The sequence below is a fragment of the Alosa alosa genome, chromosome 4 (assembly GCF_017589495.1).
Source record: "Alosa alosa isolate M-15738 ecotype Scorff River chromosome 4, AALO_Geno_1.1, whole genome shotgun sequence".
In the NCBI taxonomy this organism is placed as follows: Eukaryota; Metazoa; Chordata; class Actinopteri; order Clupeiformes; family Clupeidae; genus Alosa; species Alosa alosa.
This window is the reverse complement of record NC_063192.1, coordinates 25,559,855-25,576,584: the sequence shown is the minus strand read 5'-3', so window position 1 is coordinate 25,576,584 and position 16,730 is coordinate 25,559,855. Positions and strand designations below refer to the sequence as shown.

At 43.0% G+C, this 16,730-nt stretch overlaps 1 protein-coding gene across 2 annotated transcripts; it reads right to left on the bottom strand.

Annotated features, from left to right (window-relative positions):
• Nucleotides 1-1,957: 1,957 nt before the first annotated feature.
• slc26a10 (solute carrier family 26 member 10) lies at nt 1,958-10,461 on the bottom strand. Of its 2 annotated transcripts, XM_048241377.1 has the most exons (19): nt 10,213-10,461; nt 9,385-9,945; nt 8,431-8,541; nt 7,853-8,010; nt 7,546-7,710; nt 7,291-7,443; nt 6,832-6,914; nt 6,579-6,726; nt 6,290-6,403; nt 5,404-5,481; nt 5,210-5,305; nt 4,992-5,098; nt 4,410-4,479; nt 3,933-4,112; nt 3,769-3,823; nt 3,555-3,643; nt 3,404-3,458; nt 3,167-3,273; nt 1,958-3,045 (listed from the first exon to the last, which is right to left on the bottom strand). In XM_048241377.1, exons 2-19 carry the CDS (start codon nt 9,647-9,649, stop codon nt 3,007-3,009), a joined length of 2,073 nt encoding a protein of 690 aa, XP_048097334.1. In that variant the 5' UTR covers nt 9,650-9,945; nt 10,213-10,461; the 3' UTR covers nt 1,958-3,006. The 2 variants fall into 2 exon arrangements, with proteins under 2 accessions (XP_048097334.1, XP_048097333.1); XM_048241376.1 differs by having other exon boundaries at nt 9,385-10,461.
• Between the last annotated feature and the right edge of the window lie 6,269 nt (nt 10,462-16,730).

Below are 16,730 nucleotides of genomic sequence, written 5' to 3'. Positions count from 1 at the left end.
TCGCTTTTATGGGTATAGCATTGACCATAAACTGCTTATTAATGCCCACAGTTAACCTTTTTAAAAATCTTTTCTGGCTGGGTTGTGGCCTATGGCCAGATGTGTAGACCGTCGTGAGACAGATTAGTTTTACCCTACTGATGATGTGTTGCTGCAATGGTAATCCTGCTCAGTACGAGAGGAACCGTAAGTTCAGACAAAGCAAAAAAAAGCACTTTGGGTCAACTCCTGTTGTATTTAAATGTGCTATATAAATAAAAGTGACTTGATTTAACTTGTGGCGGGAAATGACGGAGCAAGCATTAAATGTCCTTAAATAGCATAACATGGACACTGACATTGATATTGAGAAAATGAGTCAATGACGAATGTCACTGCCTGTTTGACAAATGTTCATGTTGTTGTCACAGCCCCTTCTGGCTCCAGCTACCATTTCCCAGTTGAATAGGCCCATGACCACCTGATGGAGGAGCAGAGGTCATCAGCGAACAAGGAGGGACCAGTCAGTGAAAGGGAAACATAGAGGAGACTGAGGCCGGAGAGGATGTACAGCCTGGTGAACCAGCAAGTAAATAGCATAGACCTCAAACTGATAACTTATACTGTTGGATTCTCTGGTTGTTGCGTTGTGTTTTAGTTCTAATGTCTGTATTGAAGATGGTCAATAAAGCTTGACGGCGGGATCAGGATCGGCGATTAGATGATGATTTATTGTAGATGGTACAACAATGAATAACAGAACACAGGCTAAGTCTCAAACAGTAAAACTGTGCAGAGTCTAACAGTTGTGGTTGTTCTTAGAAGCGGCTGCTGAGCCTTCCGACAGAAGATGCTCCTCGGGTCGTTTCCTCGATCCGTCTCCGTGTCAAAACCTAAGACAAAGCCTGTTATACTAAAACATACAAACGTCAATCATGCCAACGTGGCAGGTGCCAACCAGTGTACAAAACCCGGCTCTGGCCAGATGGAGATACTAGCCCGAATAGGCAGACATGATGACTCCCTCGGCCCATGTTATCACTGATGTTCCCCGGATGTTCCTAAACATTGGCCTGTACGACCTTCCTGCTGGTACACAGGCTAAGGCACGGTTATGTACAATAATATGGACCTCTCCCTGTTGTATACTACACACAGATGTAACATATGAACACATCAGAATACAGTGAGAATACCCCAGAATACCCTCAGCATCATGTACCGGAAACCAGCACTTTGGCCATCTGCAATTGTTATTAAATGTCCTTAAATTGTGTAAACAGATATTAAGAAAATATGTTGAAGTTTGCTGCATGTTTGACTCAAGTGTTGTTGTTGTTGTTGTGTTGTCACTGCTGACCCTGGCTCCATTTACCATTTCCCAGCTGAATGGGGCCTTGACAACCTGATTGCTTGACTAAGCGAATGACCATGGGAACACCTCAAATTATAGTAAGCCTAAAATAATCTTTGTCAAATGTCATCATCCTTAGGTGACCAACCATGGCATTCAATTGGCACCATACCAAGAATGTAATACAAATATAAAAACAATTCACAAATAACTCAAATAATTATAATCAGAATTCTAATTACTGTCTTTTTCAAATCAATATCTTGTCAATGCTCCAGGGTGGCTGGGCTTTGTGAACGTGGACAGGTGGGGAGAGCATGGGAAGCAGGACAGGTCTTAACTGTTACATCATTGTGGACAGCCAAGCAACATCTACTGTCAAGCAACATCTATTGTCCTTCAACTGTTCAGATGCCCTTGAACTGACCGACATTATATTACATCATTATTACAGCATTATCATTACTACTGGTATGATGCATTACATTGATATAGTAGCAAATAAATAAATATATTCAATTATAATATATTTATTAATATATTATAATGTGTATTACTATTTATTAATAGGTATCCAGGGTTATGTTATAATGTGAAACCAAATTTGTGGTTGGTGTACATAATTCATGTTTATTCATACAGTACATTATTAAAATATCAATGACAAAAATAAATACATGTCATTATTTCCAGCATCAAGAAGTACATCGTAAATGGATTGAGTACAAAGTACAGACAAAATAATTTATTTCTTTATCTTTATAACCCAGGCCAACATACAAATATAACAACTATAACAAGTATATCGTGCGGGCCCCCATGCTGAAGAGCAGGCACCCATTCCAGCATATGGCTCATAGAGCAGGTCTTGAGTAGGCTAATTGTGGTGAGAAAGCCAACACGTGGGAGGTCTATGTCTGTGTGTGCATAAGAGAGAGGTTATATCATGTAGGAATTAGGCATATATCTACTATTCTCCAGTAAAGTGCTCATGGTTTCCATCTGAACAAGTCACACTTCTTGATCATGAGGGCAGATATCCTACAGTTCTGATAAGTAGAGAATACAGCACAACAGAACATACAGCATAAGGACCCTTCACTTCATTCAGGTTCCTACTAGTCTGTAAATGCCTGTATTGTATAATTCATGTATTGCTTTTACTTGCTATGTATTGGATGGATCTATTCATTATATTATTGTGCAGAGACAAATGATTATAGAGCATGATATGTGAATACCATACCTTGATAGTAGTGATGTGAGCAGAAAACAAGATCATGCTCCTCTATGACATGTTGGTATGAGTATATTTATTTTGTTCTACCAAATCTCAGCTAATATTCAGTGCAGTCTCCATGTTCATAATATATGGTCAATAACCTCAATTTAGACAATACAGAATTTAAGAGTATATAACATGATAGATTTAACCCTTATTTTGATGCATCACAAACATTGCAAACCAATTTCTAAATGGAATGGTCTCTGTGCAAGCCATGTGGGAAATGCCTTTTGAATCAGCGGCCATTTTGACAAAAAAGAACAGGCAGACCACTGGGGACAGTGCTGAAGCCCATCTGCACGTCCATTTCCGGCTGTTGAAGCTCTCTTCCCTCCACAACTTGGTTGGGATCCCAGGTGCTACATCCCCATTGAATAAAAATGCCATCTTACACCCAAATTGTTGTGTTGTTCTCTGATGGTTTCTCCTGATCAAAACAGGGCCACATACTTTAGTTCAGTTCATCACAGAATGCCTAGTTTCACAAAGGATAATAAAGGTGAATCACTTCTGTGTGTGGATCATTCCCCTCTCTGGCTCCTGCCTACCTTCTGCTGTTGAATGTAGACCATGGCATCATGTACAGTGACAAAGATGTGCTGAGGGTTCATGTAGTCCATCAGGCCACTGGAGGTCAGGATCTTCAGCACGCTCTCTACAGGACAACAGGTGTTGAACAGGGAGAGCAAATTATTCTACTATAGTAGATTGGGTTTGCTGAAGAAAACAGACTGTAAATATCACAACCACAAAAAAACGTTAACTGTATGTGCAAGCACATTTACCATTGCAGTTTGCCAGGTATATCCTCATCCCAACCTTCTGACACTCAATACACATCTGAAAAGCAATTACCCATATGATGAGTGCGCAGAAGGAAAGTGAATTCATCCTCATTAATGTCAATATGGTTGTTATGCACACCAGTCTCTCTACCTGAATGAACAGCCGGGCTCCTGCAACATCCACAAAAATGACGCTGGCACAGTCGATGAGGACAGCCTGGACCTCACTCTCCAGGGCCTCTGCAGTGGCACACATTGAAGGGGAAGGGCAGAATGTGAGTATTGTGTGTCCATCTGGGACAAGAGACCACCATGGAAGGGCTCATCTATAGATAAACCCTGAACACACCTAAAGCACGACTGACCTGATTTAAAGAACTCGTTTTCAGAGGAGAAAGATGTATTTGCAACACCTCTTTCCTGAGGAAGGATACAGGTTATTATTAAATGAGTGAGAAAATAACCCAATGAAAGACATGCCAAAGCTTGGCACATAGCATTTTGTGTGTTTGAATGTTTTTTCTCTTACCACTGTGCTGATGGACTCTCGCTCCCTCTTCTCCAGGGCTTTCCTGGCCTTCTCCCTGCGCCGGATCCTCTCCGGGCTCAGGCCCAGCAGTCGGCTCATGTCGGCCCGGAAGAAGCTCCGGTTGCCATAGTAGATGGGTCCATTATAGGTCAGGATCTTCACTCCTGGAATTTCATAGCACTGAGGAAGAGGAGCAAAGAGAACAGTGGTGAAGATAACGCAGACGACAGCAAGTGAGAGATCTTCATATTTAAAAGGACATTTAGAAGACAACAAGTGAGAGAACTTCATATTTAAAAGGACATTTAGACGACAACAAGTGAGAGATCTTCATATTTAAAAGGACATTTAGACGACAACAAGTGAGAGAACTTCATAATATCAAAGCTTATATCAAAACTCCATGTCTTCTGTTGAGGTATTAAGAATGTCAGATTAACATGTCACAAGATTAGTAGTTAAGGCTTGGGGCCTCACCTTATTGTGGTTGTCCACAGGTCTGTAGATCTCCGTGTTGGCGGCTCTCCCCAGCACTGAGCACCCGGCCCTGAGCAAAAATAACCCAACTCATTAAGTCCATAGTCTCGTGCCAATGCCTCCGCTCTCTCCTCTGGTGAGTGTGAAAAGTTAACGTCCTCCAGGAGAAGAATGCGTTTGGAGAGTTTGTTTTAGAATAGCGGGCCGACGAGGGATAGAGCGGCCCAGTACCCACCCTGCCCCAGGGTGCTGAGATTCATAATTAGGGGGCATAAATAATCAACAGCGCATATTGTTGCTGATAAATGCACAAATTCTAATTAAAACTTTTCAATTGCTTTCTACACGGCGAGTTACATAATGAGCTCAATACTTTTAATGGGACTGTTCCAGTTGAGGCGCAGTTATTCCCCTCTGACACTAGCAATTATTAAGACTGCAAAATTAATAACAGTATATCCCATACATATATGTTCACAATGCTATGGAGTGAATAAGCGTTCCAATAAACTAATGAATAGGCTGTTTAAGTAGGTTTCACAGGTTGCTTGTGTTTGACAAATGTCATTGCAGGATGCGTACCTCTGAGTACGACAGATGACGGTCATCATGGAGAAGACCACTCCAATGGCCAGACCCAAATCCACATTCAGCACCACCACTGACAGCCAGGTTACTAGCCACACAACCTACACTCACATGCACAACAATATTATATATATATTCATGAGATTCATGAGATGAGCCGTGAAATGATCTGAAGTTAAATCTTCATAAAGTTTATAGTGATGAGTACTCACAAAGTCAATTTTGCTCACTCTCCATAATTCTGGTAAATCCTGAAACTGGACAAACATTTGCCTCAGGCTGGTCACGTTGATGCACGCGAGCAGGGCCTGAAGGAGACAGGGACACAGGGGACATGTGAGTCTGGACGCCAGTGGCAGCACACAGAACAGGAGCTCAGCTCCTCAAGCTCCGCGCTCTCTCTCACCTTGGGCAGGAAGTAGAAGAGCGGTCCGATCAGCAGCAGCACGATCAGCACCACCAGACTGGTGAACAGGCCAGAGAGCTGTGGAACAGACCAGAACAGCCTCTTCACACACTGCTATTCACAGCACATTACTGTTTCATAGGATATTTTGGGGCTTTTTGCCTTTATTCAAAAAGGACAGTGAAGAGTGACAGGAAGCGAGTAGGAGAGAGAGAGGGAGGGAGAGGAGTGACAGGTGGAAAGAGAGAGAGAGAGAGAGAGAGAGAGAGAGAGAGAGAGAGGAGGAGAGAGAGAGAGATAGAGGGAAGGAGAGGAGTGACAGGTGGAAAGAGAGAGAGAGAGAAAGAGAGAGAGAGGGAGAGAGAGAGAGAGAGAGAGAGAGGAGAGGAGTGACAGGTGGAAAGAGAGAGGGAGAGAGAAAGAGAGAGAGAGGGAGAGAGAGAGAGAGAGAGAGAGAGAGAGAGAGAGAGAGAGAGAGAGAGAGAGAGAGAGAGAGAGAGAGAGAGAGAGAGAGAGAGAGAGAGAGGAGGGAGAGGATCAGAGAGAGAGAGATAGGGCGGGGAAATTTTTGGATTCCAACTGAATGTGGTAAAGACGCATGCTCCACCCCCACAAGGCATTCTTAACATCTAAAGTCATGTGATTACTTCGGGTTACTCCAGAAGGAAATTAACTAAATTCATATTAAAGGAAGATTAAAGGAAATATTTCAGGATATATATTAAATATATATATATTAAAGGAAAAACAGCTGTAGGAAACATCCGCAACTCACCCTTAAAACAAACCTATATGTCTTTCCAAGTTGTTTGTTAATGGAACATTTATGTACAGACTGAATCACTGAATGAATGTATGATGAATGAATGAATGATTGAGTGTGCACCTGTGTGTGGCCGCCAGCGCTCTCCAGGATGTTGGTGGTTGCCAGAGTAGCAGAGCTGGGGAAGCAGGTGAAGAGAGAGGAGACTGTGTTGGAGACGCCAAGAGCCAGCAGTTCCTGGAGGGAGGACATCAACAACACTGCAATTCAAATATCACATAGACACCAGCATTAAGAGAAATTCTGCTACTTTTGTAACTTAATGTTCAGTTGGATCACACTTGATTAGGATCCCCTAATGAGACAGGCAGACAGAGAGAGAGAGAGAGAGCGAGAGCGAGAGATGGGCTACCTGGTTGGGCTGTATTGAGTAGCCATGCTTGTCAGCATAAATCATTGCTAGAGAGACAGACACAGCATAGCCTACGAATGTGAGGGCGATCGTGTCCCCAGCAATCTCTGGCAGAACTTCCAATTTAGGCATATGGGGACGAGGGAACCTGGGGGTGACAAAGGGACAATCATGCTTCAATATGCATCTATGCTTCTACTGGTACAAGTTCATTTCTGAGCAGGAAGTATAGTAGAGAAAGTATTTTAGTTACCCTGCAGGTATATGGCCCACGATCTGAATGCCATATTTGGAGTCCAGGGAGGAGCCATATGCCACCCCAGTTGCAATTATGACCTATTAATAGTGTACAAGGATCCATAGATATAACAATGCACACAGCACACATGTGTGGACAAAAGCATTAACATAATCTAAGGTTGTCTATGGACCCTTTCAAGAGAGTTCCATTATCAGCATCATAGTTGGCCCCACAAGACTTCCTTTTTAACATTCCATATGTTATCTTAATGTAGAGGAAGTAGATTGGGGCCCAAATAGAACGTTCAAGCATTGTTTTTGTTTACCTTGTTGAAAGGGTCTATAAGCCTTTATACAACAATTGGGTTCTATGGAACTATTTATTTGTTTCTGATTGGCCGAGTGACGTTCCATGAGTTGGAATATCATGCATAGGACATGCCGTACCCTATCAGATTTGTGGATGACTTACAGTGAGGATTTCCACTGGTATGGGGGTGCGCAGCCTCTGGCGGAAGCGCGTGTTCACCTCTTTGACCGGCACCAGAACAGCCAGGCAAACCAGAGAGATGATAAGCTCCGCCACGTTTGTGTGGGGCAGATTCTCCATCACCGATGCCAGGGTCTGCAGAGAAGACTCGCTGTGTTAGCATTCAAACTTGAGCACAACCGTTCGCCCTCACAGCTGTGCTTAATTCACAGCCTGCCTACTGCAGTACACACTCACCTTGAAGAGGGAGAAGGGTCCCGTGTAACGGGGTAGTCGTAGCCCCAGCATGCTTTGCAACTGAGATACAGTCACATGGAAGGCAGCAGCGCTTGTGAAGGCTTTGACGATGGGTTCTGACAGATATGTGGACAGGAAACCTAACTGCAGACTGAACATACCTAACTGAAAACAACAGAGACTAGAGATGAGTTTATCGACAACTACACAGAACACCAAATGTAATATCTAGCCAGAAATTCATTCCGTTACACTTATTGTGATGTGGCTGAGTGTTTCTGAAGGTCTAACTGCACACTCTCCTCACCATCAAGATCCCTGAGAGGAAGGCTACTGCGGATGCCACTCCAATTCTCTGGGCCTCAAACTCTGCGGCCTCGGCACTGCTGGTGTTCAGAGCCAGAGGGGTGGGCACCAGCTGCTCCACCACAGAACCAGTCATCAGGCTCACCACAGCAAAGGTACCTGTCCCAGCGAGAGGCCACAAAATCACAACACCATACACATTCTCCAACGACAGGGACAAAAACCATACAAGCCTCAAGTTTTTTATTTTGGTTACTAATATCCATTTCACATTTTCATATACAAATATTCAAATACATAATAACCAGACATTTCTCAGAAAATGTATGTCATTCTTTTATATTTTTGTCCATTATCCATGGAATATTGTTGACTATAATTTTAAATAGTGACAATAGGCTTTACTAAGAGCGGCAACAATTAGTTGAGTAATTGCAGATGCCAACTATTTTAACACAGCTCTTTACATTTAAAAGTTAAATACAATTTACAGTTAACTTGCACAAATTTCCAATGCACTAATATAACCTGAAAAATATGTGCCCATAATCCATGCAATGAAAATACATTTGGGATTACCGGTGGAGACGTGGCGGCCTGTCCCAAAGAGCATGTAGAGAACCACCGGGAAGAATGAAGTGTACAGCCCATAGATGGGCGCTACTGATGTCAACAGTGCAAAAGCCATTCCTAGTGATACAGAAACATATTAAGGATAATCTATGTGTCAATACATTTTTTCTGTTCTTTAAAAACAAAATTTATTATTGAAATATATATGATTTTTGAAAGATTTGTAAGGTTGTGCACATTTCTTCACAAGATGATATGACCTTTTCAAAGGCTCTTGATGTTGTCACCATATACTATGTAATGTTTCACTCAGAGCCTGAAATGAAGGTGCCTCTTTTATACTGAATTTGGAAAAAGCCATTCGATTGTTATAGAGCTTATGTTAGAGGAAATAAAGTGTATGTCAAATAAGAGAACGCTTGTGTAGAACCTTGGGAGTCCCTCTTCTGCCAAAGTCTTGTTGGGTAAGTGGGAGATTTTTCAATTAGGCTAGGCTACTCATTATTCATCTTGTTTAATTTAATTCTTGGAGTCAATATACACAAATTATTGTAAATAAATTTACATAACTTCAGGTCTGAACATTGGGTTTTTGCCATGTTCGGTATGGTTAACATATTAATGAATTGAGTTAAACCTTTTTTGGTATTTTATAACCAAGCGATTTCTTCATACAATCTCCAGACTTGAAGTTACCTGACGTGTTGACATTAACAAGTCTGTATGTATGGAAGCGGCTGTAATTAAGCTGAGACAGCTGCAGTTTGTCGGCTATACACTGATGTTTTTTAATCAAATTTTAATACGAAAGTGACCGGTAGGCTAATCAACAGCAGCTTTAAAACCGCATTTTTTACCTGGTAATATATATTTTCATTTCATTCTCTAACTACTGTGGAAGTACGAAATTACCTTAAAAACTTAACAGATCACAACACATGTGCCTTTTACTCGGATTACCTTGAGGTATATGAAGAATGCCAACTGTCAGTCCCGCAACAGCATCTCCTAATATCCATTTCTTTAGCCTGTATTTTGGAAGCCAGTTGAAAATCGGCACTCTCTCCTTCAACAGGTTGTGACACGAAACCTGCGAACACCTGCACCTCTTGAGGAGTTTTTCATGGAACTTCTCCCGCACGCGGTGTTTGTCCTCGGTACCATAAGTTTGTCTGAAGCGATCTTCGGTGTAAATATTCCTATAAACGGCCACTGACGCGCTCATTCTGTTAATCCTCTTCGTCTTGACTTCTTAGGCAAGTGTTATCTGAGGACTGATGTGAGTGAAGAGAGTATGATTTCTACAGCCTCAAATATATAGCAGTCACAAATTTGACTTCAGGAACCATTGTATTTTCCTGTCAGGTGCTATGAGCCAATTACATGGCTCAAAGCTGAACTTTTTTGTGCTTGAGTTGAACTTCTTTGGCAGGATTTTTATGTCTTGTTTGGCAGCTTCCCCATAAAGGTGTACTTGTCCAGCCTTAGTGATGACAGATACAGCAAGCCCTCTGGGTCCTACTGCGGAAGGCATTTTACCAGTAAACAGCTGAATGAACAACTGTGGCCATACACTCTATCTCCCACTCATACATGAAACACACACACAACACACACACACAAAAACACACATACACACACGTTCTTAACTCAGCTCAGCTCTTAACTCCTTTATCAGAAGATCTCACAGGAGAGGAAACTTACAATGTACAGCTCTGTATGAAAACCCCACACAGATCAAAGTGCCATTGTATCTTGAGTGAAGGTGTAACCTCAAACCACATCTACCAGCAATTATTAAAGGTGGTCATTTATGAGTCGGATGGATTTCCCTGGTGGCCTTTGGTGTTTGTCTGTGTGAAGCGTGGGACGAGGGCAGCCCTGTGAAATTTAATCATGGGCCTGTGCGCTGTCCGTGGCCCACTGATCACACTGAAGGCTGATTCAGATGAGCGTGTCCAGGGCTCTGTTCCCAACTGGCACACTTAGAGGCACTGCATAGAAGCTATGGAAGTCTCCGGAAGCAGAATAGCCTCAGATTTCTTTTCTGGAAACAGGTGTAGCCAAACGTTGACACAATTTTATTTTATGGAGAAACCTACATTATGCACAATAATATCCACAGCATTTTTTGGGGAAAAGGATTAAGCCTGTAGACTTTACCTTCAGTGACCCATTTGCACTGCAGACATTGTTGTTAGTGACACATCCAGAGGTCAGATTATTGTGATACCACACCATTGTTACTGATTTAGTAAAGTCGAATCAGTCATTAAAATAGGAGCTAATTTCCCTCCGTTTCAGACTTCAAGGAAGAAAGGCAGCCATGATGTCGGACGTGTCTGAGCTCCCTGCGGCCAGCTCCTGTGTTAGCAACTGTTTGTCTGTATAATCTCCATGCTTTCAAAACAATGTCAGTGAGTATGGCGGAGATCGCAATCTAATAAATAGTCCAGTGCTGTAAAAAAAACAAAGAATGACACAATGGCATAAATAGGTGGATTTGTTTTGGTCGCAGCCCAAAACTGGGACCGGTGAATGAGTGCCTCCGTGCAGAAATGCATGCTAGACATCTCCCAGTCACAGCGTCATACACTGTCCAGCTATATTCTCTCAGCCAAGCCTCACCACAGACGTGTCCAGCCACACAGTCCACAATACCCACCACCACAGTCAAAACAGTCAGGAAAGAGCAGTTATGGTCATATTCACACATTTCATACAATTTCATACAATTGGGGCGCTTTGGACTTGTAACCGGAGGGTTGACGGTTTAAACCCCGACCAGTAGGAAGCGGCTGAAGTGCCCTTGAGCAAGGCACCTAACCCCTCACTGCTCCCCGAGCGCCGCTGGGAGCCTAGGATGTGTTGCAGGGATGGGAACCAGAATGTATTTTTTGAAACTGAGTATTGTTTTTTTTTTTTAAAAATACTCAAAATACTTTGTTCAAGGGAGCATGGAATCACTTAATCAGCTTTTACATCCCAAACATTTAGCCTATTCAAACTCTAATCAGGCTAAATATGGAATATCACGCACCAGAAATTTCTAGACAGAAATTCCTAGAAAGTTCTAAACAGGCAAACTTATGAGCAGGGATGGATTACTGAACAGGCCTAACGGGCCCAGGCCCAGGGGCCCAAGCCTTTTTGCGTAAAAGTCGCTACTATGTTCTCCACCCCTGATATCTGCATAGCCCCTGATCAGTCAAATAACATAAATTATGTTATGTGATATGTCCTAATAGGGCCCCTCAATCCCATATCATGGGTTATATTATTCACCCTGATATCTAAATGGGGGCCTTCAGTCAAATAACACAGGTCATGCTATGTATGATAATCATGCTTTGTAATTGGCACCTTTTTTCACAGCAAGATTCCTCAAATGTGTTGATGGTTATATTTGTAATTCTCAATCTGTCTCATTTCTTTGCACAAAACTTAAGTAATAATTTAAAGGGTACTTGCCAACCAACTTTTTGAAAAGTCTTCATCGATCATCGATGAAGCCTGTTGATCAATCCAGCAATGGTGCCTGATGCCAAATATCCAGTTGAACAGTTGATAATCATAATTTGTATTTAAAAAGGGAAGTAGAGGCTACATGTGTGCTGTAGCAGAACATAGCAGAAATAGGGTCACAGAGACGAGCTGAGGTACTTTGTGTCCCTGTACAAACAAATAAATATAGTCCCAGGAGCAGCAGTTACATGAGGAAATCAGAGTGACTGTTCTCTTATACTGGATGAAAAAATAATCTGGTGATATGCCATATGCGACACTTATATGCCATCTGTACCTGATGAGATGGTAAGCAGAAGTGAAAATGTACACTGTTTTCATAGTATTTTTACATGTACATATACATGAATACACATACATACACATTCATAACTCTTTTTCAAAGTTTCTATTGGTCTTGTGGTAGGCCTCTATTGCATCTCACATTCTAGAACTACATGATATCAACACAATCTGGAACAAAACATTTAAGCAATATAGCACGAGTGAGAGTGGGGATTGGTCATGGATATTGGGCCATGTCATGTAAGGGACATGGTACTGCAAAAAAACGGAAACATAGTCTACATTGCAGAACCACTCAACTTTATTAATTTATGGTGAATAAATGTTACACTACTGTGCACAGCCTGACTTGACGATGCTAGCACGTTAGCAGCGGTTAGCTAATTATGCTAACGTTAGTCTCCTCCAAGTGGCAATCATATTATACACAATGCTGGCAATGCTGAGAACAATTAGCATCCTCGTTTATCTTACTTACATTGAGTTGACTGTGTGGCTTAGCAATGTTTCGTTATGGCTTGCTAAGGAGTAACCCATTGCTTGAAAGGAGAGCTGGGATGAGAACATTGTGTCAAATCTTCGCATTGTATCACGGAGTGATTTATTATTAGCCTGAGTTGAAATGTCCAGGGATATTCCAACTCATGGAACGTCTCTCGGCCAATCAGAAACAAATAAATAGTTCCATAGAACCCAATTGTTGTATAATTGTAAATATTTCACTGGGTTTTACTCTGCTTTCTCACTAGCTCTCCACAGCTGTTTACAGGTGCATAACAACAAAAGCAGTTCATTTGTATTTAAGCACATGCTTTAATTGATACGTTCTCATTATTATGACCGCCGTTAGCGAAGCTTCTTGATAGCTGTTGAAAACTGCATGGAACTGACAGGGATTGTTTTGTTTAATAATAAATAAATAAATACATTATGCTGCTACCTTCTGCTTTTCCCAAATACAATGTAGCCTACAGGTGTACCTTTCATCAGTCCACTTGCAATGGATGGACTGTGATGAACTGCCCTACTTGTGATTGTTTAGAGATTAACAATGCTACAATATTTGGCAAGTGCTACAAATCTATTCACCTTTGCAGCGCCAGTAGGCTACTTTGTGTGCGGCCCGCAAACACACATTCCAAGGACTGAGCACTGATGTACACGACTGAACGGCGGTCATATTTTGTACCGCTATGCGGTACATCTAGTTTTTTACGGTATGCGGTACATCTATTTTTTTTAGGATTTTAAAAAGATTATATTATTGTATTATTGTTATGGTCAATGACAGAAAAAGAACGACAGTGACAACAACACAAACGTCCAACCCTACCCCCCAGAGTTGATATTTTTAAGTTGATATGTTGAGGGCATGTTTATCAATGTTTGCACTCATTTCCACAATACTGGTGACTAATCGTGAAGAAACTCAAATGTGGGACCCCCTGGCTCTTTCCCCCTCTTTAGTGCAGTTGCATCATCCATGTAAACATTGAATGTTATAAGTACAGAAAATAGCTCTCATTATTCCTACTCCTATTTCTCACCGAGTGCAACATTGCACAAGAGCAGATCGAGAGCCAAGTAGAGGAGCGAGACACGGTGCCTATGCGTCTGGAAGGCTCCCAAACCGCCAGCTATCTCCCTCGCCTTCATCTCATTTTAAAATAAGCACAGTTATAGTTAATAACATGTTTTCCTTCAAACGTGTCCATGTGTGTGTTTTGATAGCTGCATTCGGAGAGTTCTTGGGTCTCTGGTGGCACCAAGATGCTGTGGTACGCGGGGGTCTGCCAGAAGGAATGTAGCCATTGTGTTGATCAACTCCAGAGAATTTATGGACACGTTGACGGCGTGGTGTGTCTGGTGACTGTTTAAACAAGATATTAATCAGCAGCAAGAAGGAACAATGCTTTGAATGGAAGAGGATATGGAGCGTTAACCACCCTCCAGGCAAAGACGAAGCCCAGCTCGCTCCAAGAAGTGGACAGGTCAAAGTCAACTCAAAACAAAGACCATGTAAACAGACAAATGACACTGATCCATACCAACCTGTTTGTGTGTGCAGTCTGATCAAGTTTGTCTGCAGCATGGCCTTGTATTTGATGCAGATTCTTTCATACACTGGTATGGTCTGCCATGCTTAAAATAATCAATCCATCTAGGAATTAGGAATAAGAGAAGACTGAACATATCTGTTTAATGCTTAAGGTGGCCATCTTCTAAGATACCTAAATGCTTTGGCTTACCGAGAGTTTCACCATACTGCATGTTTGTCAGACTATGTAGGTGGTGATATCGGTGGGGGAGTAAAGAGATTAAAAAAGCTGGGAAATGTTATGATCGTTGTGTTTGGCGGAGTGTCTCCATGCCTTATCATGGTTGCATAAACATTAATTTCATCATTAAAATACTCTCATCCACTCCCCCACTTCTTGCTTCATGTCAAGCGAGCATCTCAGTCTCCAGGGTTAAGAGTGACTATTATTTGCAGGACCATTCTATTCTTCTCCACTTGGGAGGGGTGGCGGTGGTTTTTTATACTATAGTTCCTCTCATTGTTCCTTATCTTCTTTATGGGATGCTTGTGCTGACCCCCCATGGCATGTCCCTTGGATTTGACCCTGTCTGTGAGGCGAGCGCTCAGCCTCCTCGCCAGTGTCTCTGTCTCCTCACCTCTCCCTTCCTGTCCTTTCTGCTGGAGGTGTGAGGGGGGGGGGGTCTCTTCATCCTTATTTTGGCCTGTCATCACAAACCTCTTTGTGTTTCCAGAGCCATTAATGTTTCCTAATGGCTTCTCTTCTAGGAGAGGTGTGGTTCTTTACTGTAATCATTTATATTGTTAATGTTTATTGTAAAACACTGCTTGGTTTTGAATCGGTCCAAAGTGACCAGCATCTGATGAAGTAATCTAGACACCGTACCAATCATGTGACTGACTGCGGTGTATATACAATGTATAGTTCGCCATAGTCTTCTTCCTACATGCATGCCCTTCCTGACCAATTGTATCTGCACTTATCCTTCAGCGGAGTGTCAGAGGCATCAGCCCTGCACTTTCCCTACCTGGCTGTGGTCCACTGGGGGGGTCACCCTTGCCCCTCCCCCAGACGGGTACAGTAAGGGCAGGACAGTTCCCTGGACCGGGAGCCCTCTGCTTATTCGGCTTTCTCAAACAATGAGATGCGTGCGGCACGCCACACTTTAAGACAATGCTGCAGATTTTTATCAGGCGGCCAACCACTGGAAAGTATGCGGGTATGCTGAATGCTACTTGGGATGTGTGCTTGTAGGTGCCAAATATGCTCGATTCACTGCCACCGTCGGCAGTGCACATCAAACAGACTCGCTGGTGCCAAAAAAGAAAAAAGGGTGCCGTCGAAAAAGAAAAATTTGCAGCTTGAATCAACCTCTCTTCACATGGGGTTCCTGTGCTGTCTTCTCCATTATGCAATTGTTTGGTCTATTTGTGTAGGTGAAGGGGTGTGAGATTTGAATGCACATCCTCATGTTGCTGAGCACCCCTCCCCCCACACACACACACAGACACCCACTCCTCACCCCCACCCCCCTCTCCTTCAAAGTGTGACAGAGAGAGAGGAGAACTGCCCAGAGTGAAGGGTCAAGGTGTGGCCCCTCCGATGGTTTATCCTCAGGAACACAAGGTCACGACATTCTCCTTCACTGCCCTTCCTCTCCCTGGTGCTGCTTAGACGCCAGTGGCCGTCTTATGTTTCCCAGGGACAAGACAAGTAGCCACAGATACTGAAAAAAAAAAAAAAGCGCTGATGTTGTCTCGGCCGGAGCACCCCTTGGGTTTGGAGCTGCACTATTAGTATAATCAGTCTATTGTTCTGGCTAATGATGTCTGCAAGTCAGATGGGGGTCGGGTATTTATGGTGCCTTGTAAAAATTCATTTCCTCGGCATCGTGCTAATTTACTCTGCCTCGCCGACTTCGGTTGAAGCCTGTTGATGTTGCCTGACGGAGCTGTGCGGTCAGACAGAAGTGGAGGAAAGGTAGAAGTGGGCCTGGCTGAGGGCCTGTGGGAGGCTGTGGGTGTGTGGGGTGTGGGTGGTGTGGGCCTGCTTGGGTTTGTCCTTTCCTGGGGCCGTGTCTGTGCATTGTCCAGCCCGGGTGGGGACCAGGCCTTGAACCTCACGGCGAGAACTGTAGCTCCATTGTCCCACTCCTAACCACCGAGGACCCCCAAAATCCGACAGTGTAAACGTGTGACCACATGATACTCACCAGAGCAGAATAGAAAGAAACAGAAGCTGTGAGAGACACACACAAACGCACACACACACACACACACACACACACACACACACACACACACACACACACACACACACACAGACTGATGACAAATAGAAACCACTAAGCCCATCTTACCACTCACACATCGCCACTCTGTCCAGTAAATGTTCTCAGGCACTTGTAGACTTTCAGACACACATGCTTTTTCTTCTAATGCACACACACACACACAC

Excerpts from the sequence above, each read along its gene's own strand:
- slc26a10 (XM_048241376.1), bottom strand. The coding sequence starts at position 9,649 with ATGAGCGCGTCAGTGGCCGTTTATAGGAATATTTACACCGAAGATCGC. Across the intron at positions 3,644-3,768 it reads AAACGAGTTCTTTAAATCAG|AGGCCCTGGAGAGTGAGGTC; the intron begins GTCAGTCGTGCT and ends GTGCCACTGCAG. Across the intron at positions 3,046-3,166 it reads TCTACATTCAACAGCAGAAG|GAGAAACCATCAGAGAACAA; the intron begins GTAGGCAGGAGC and ends TGTTTTGATCAG.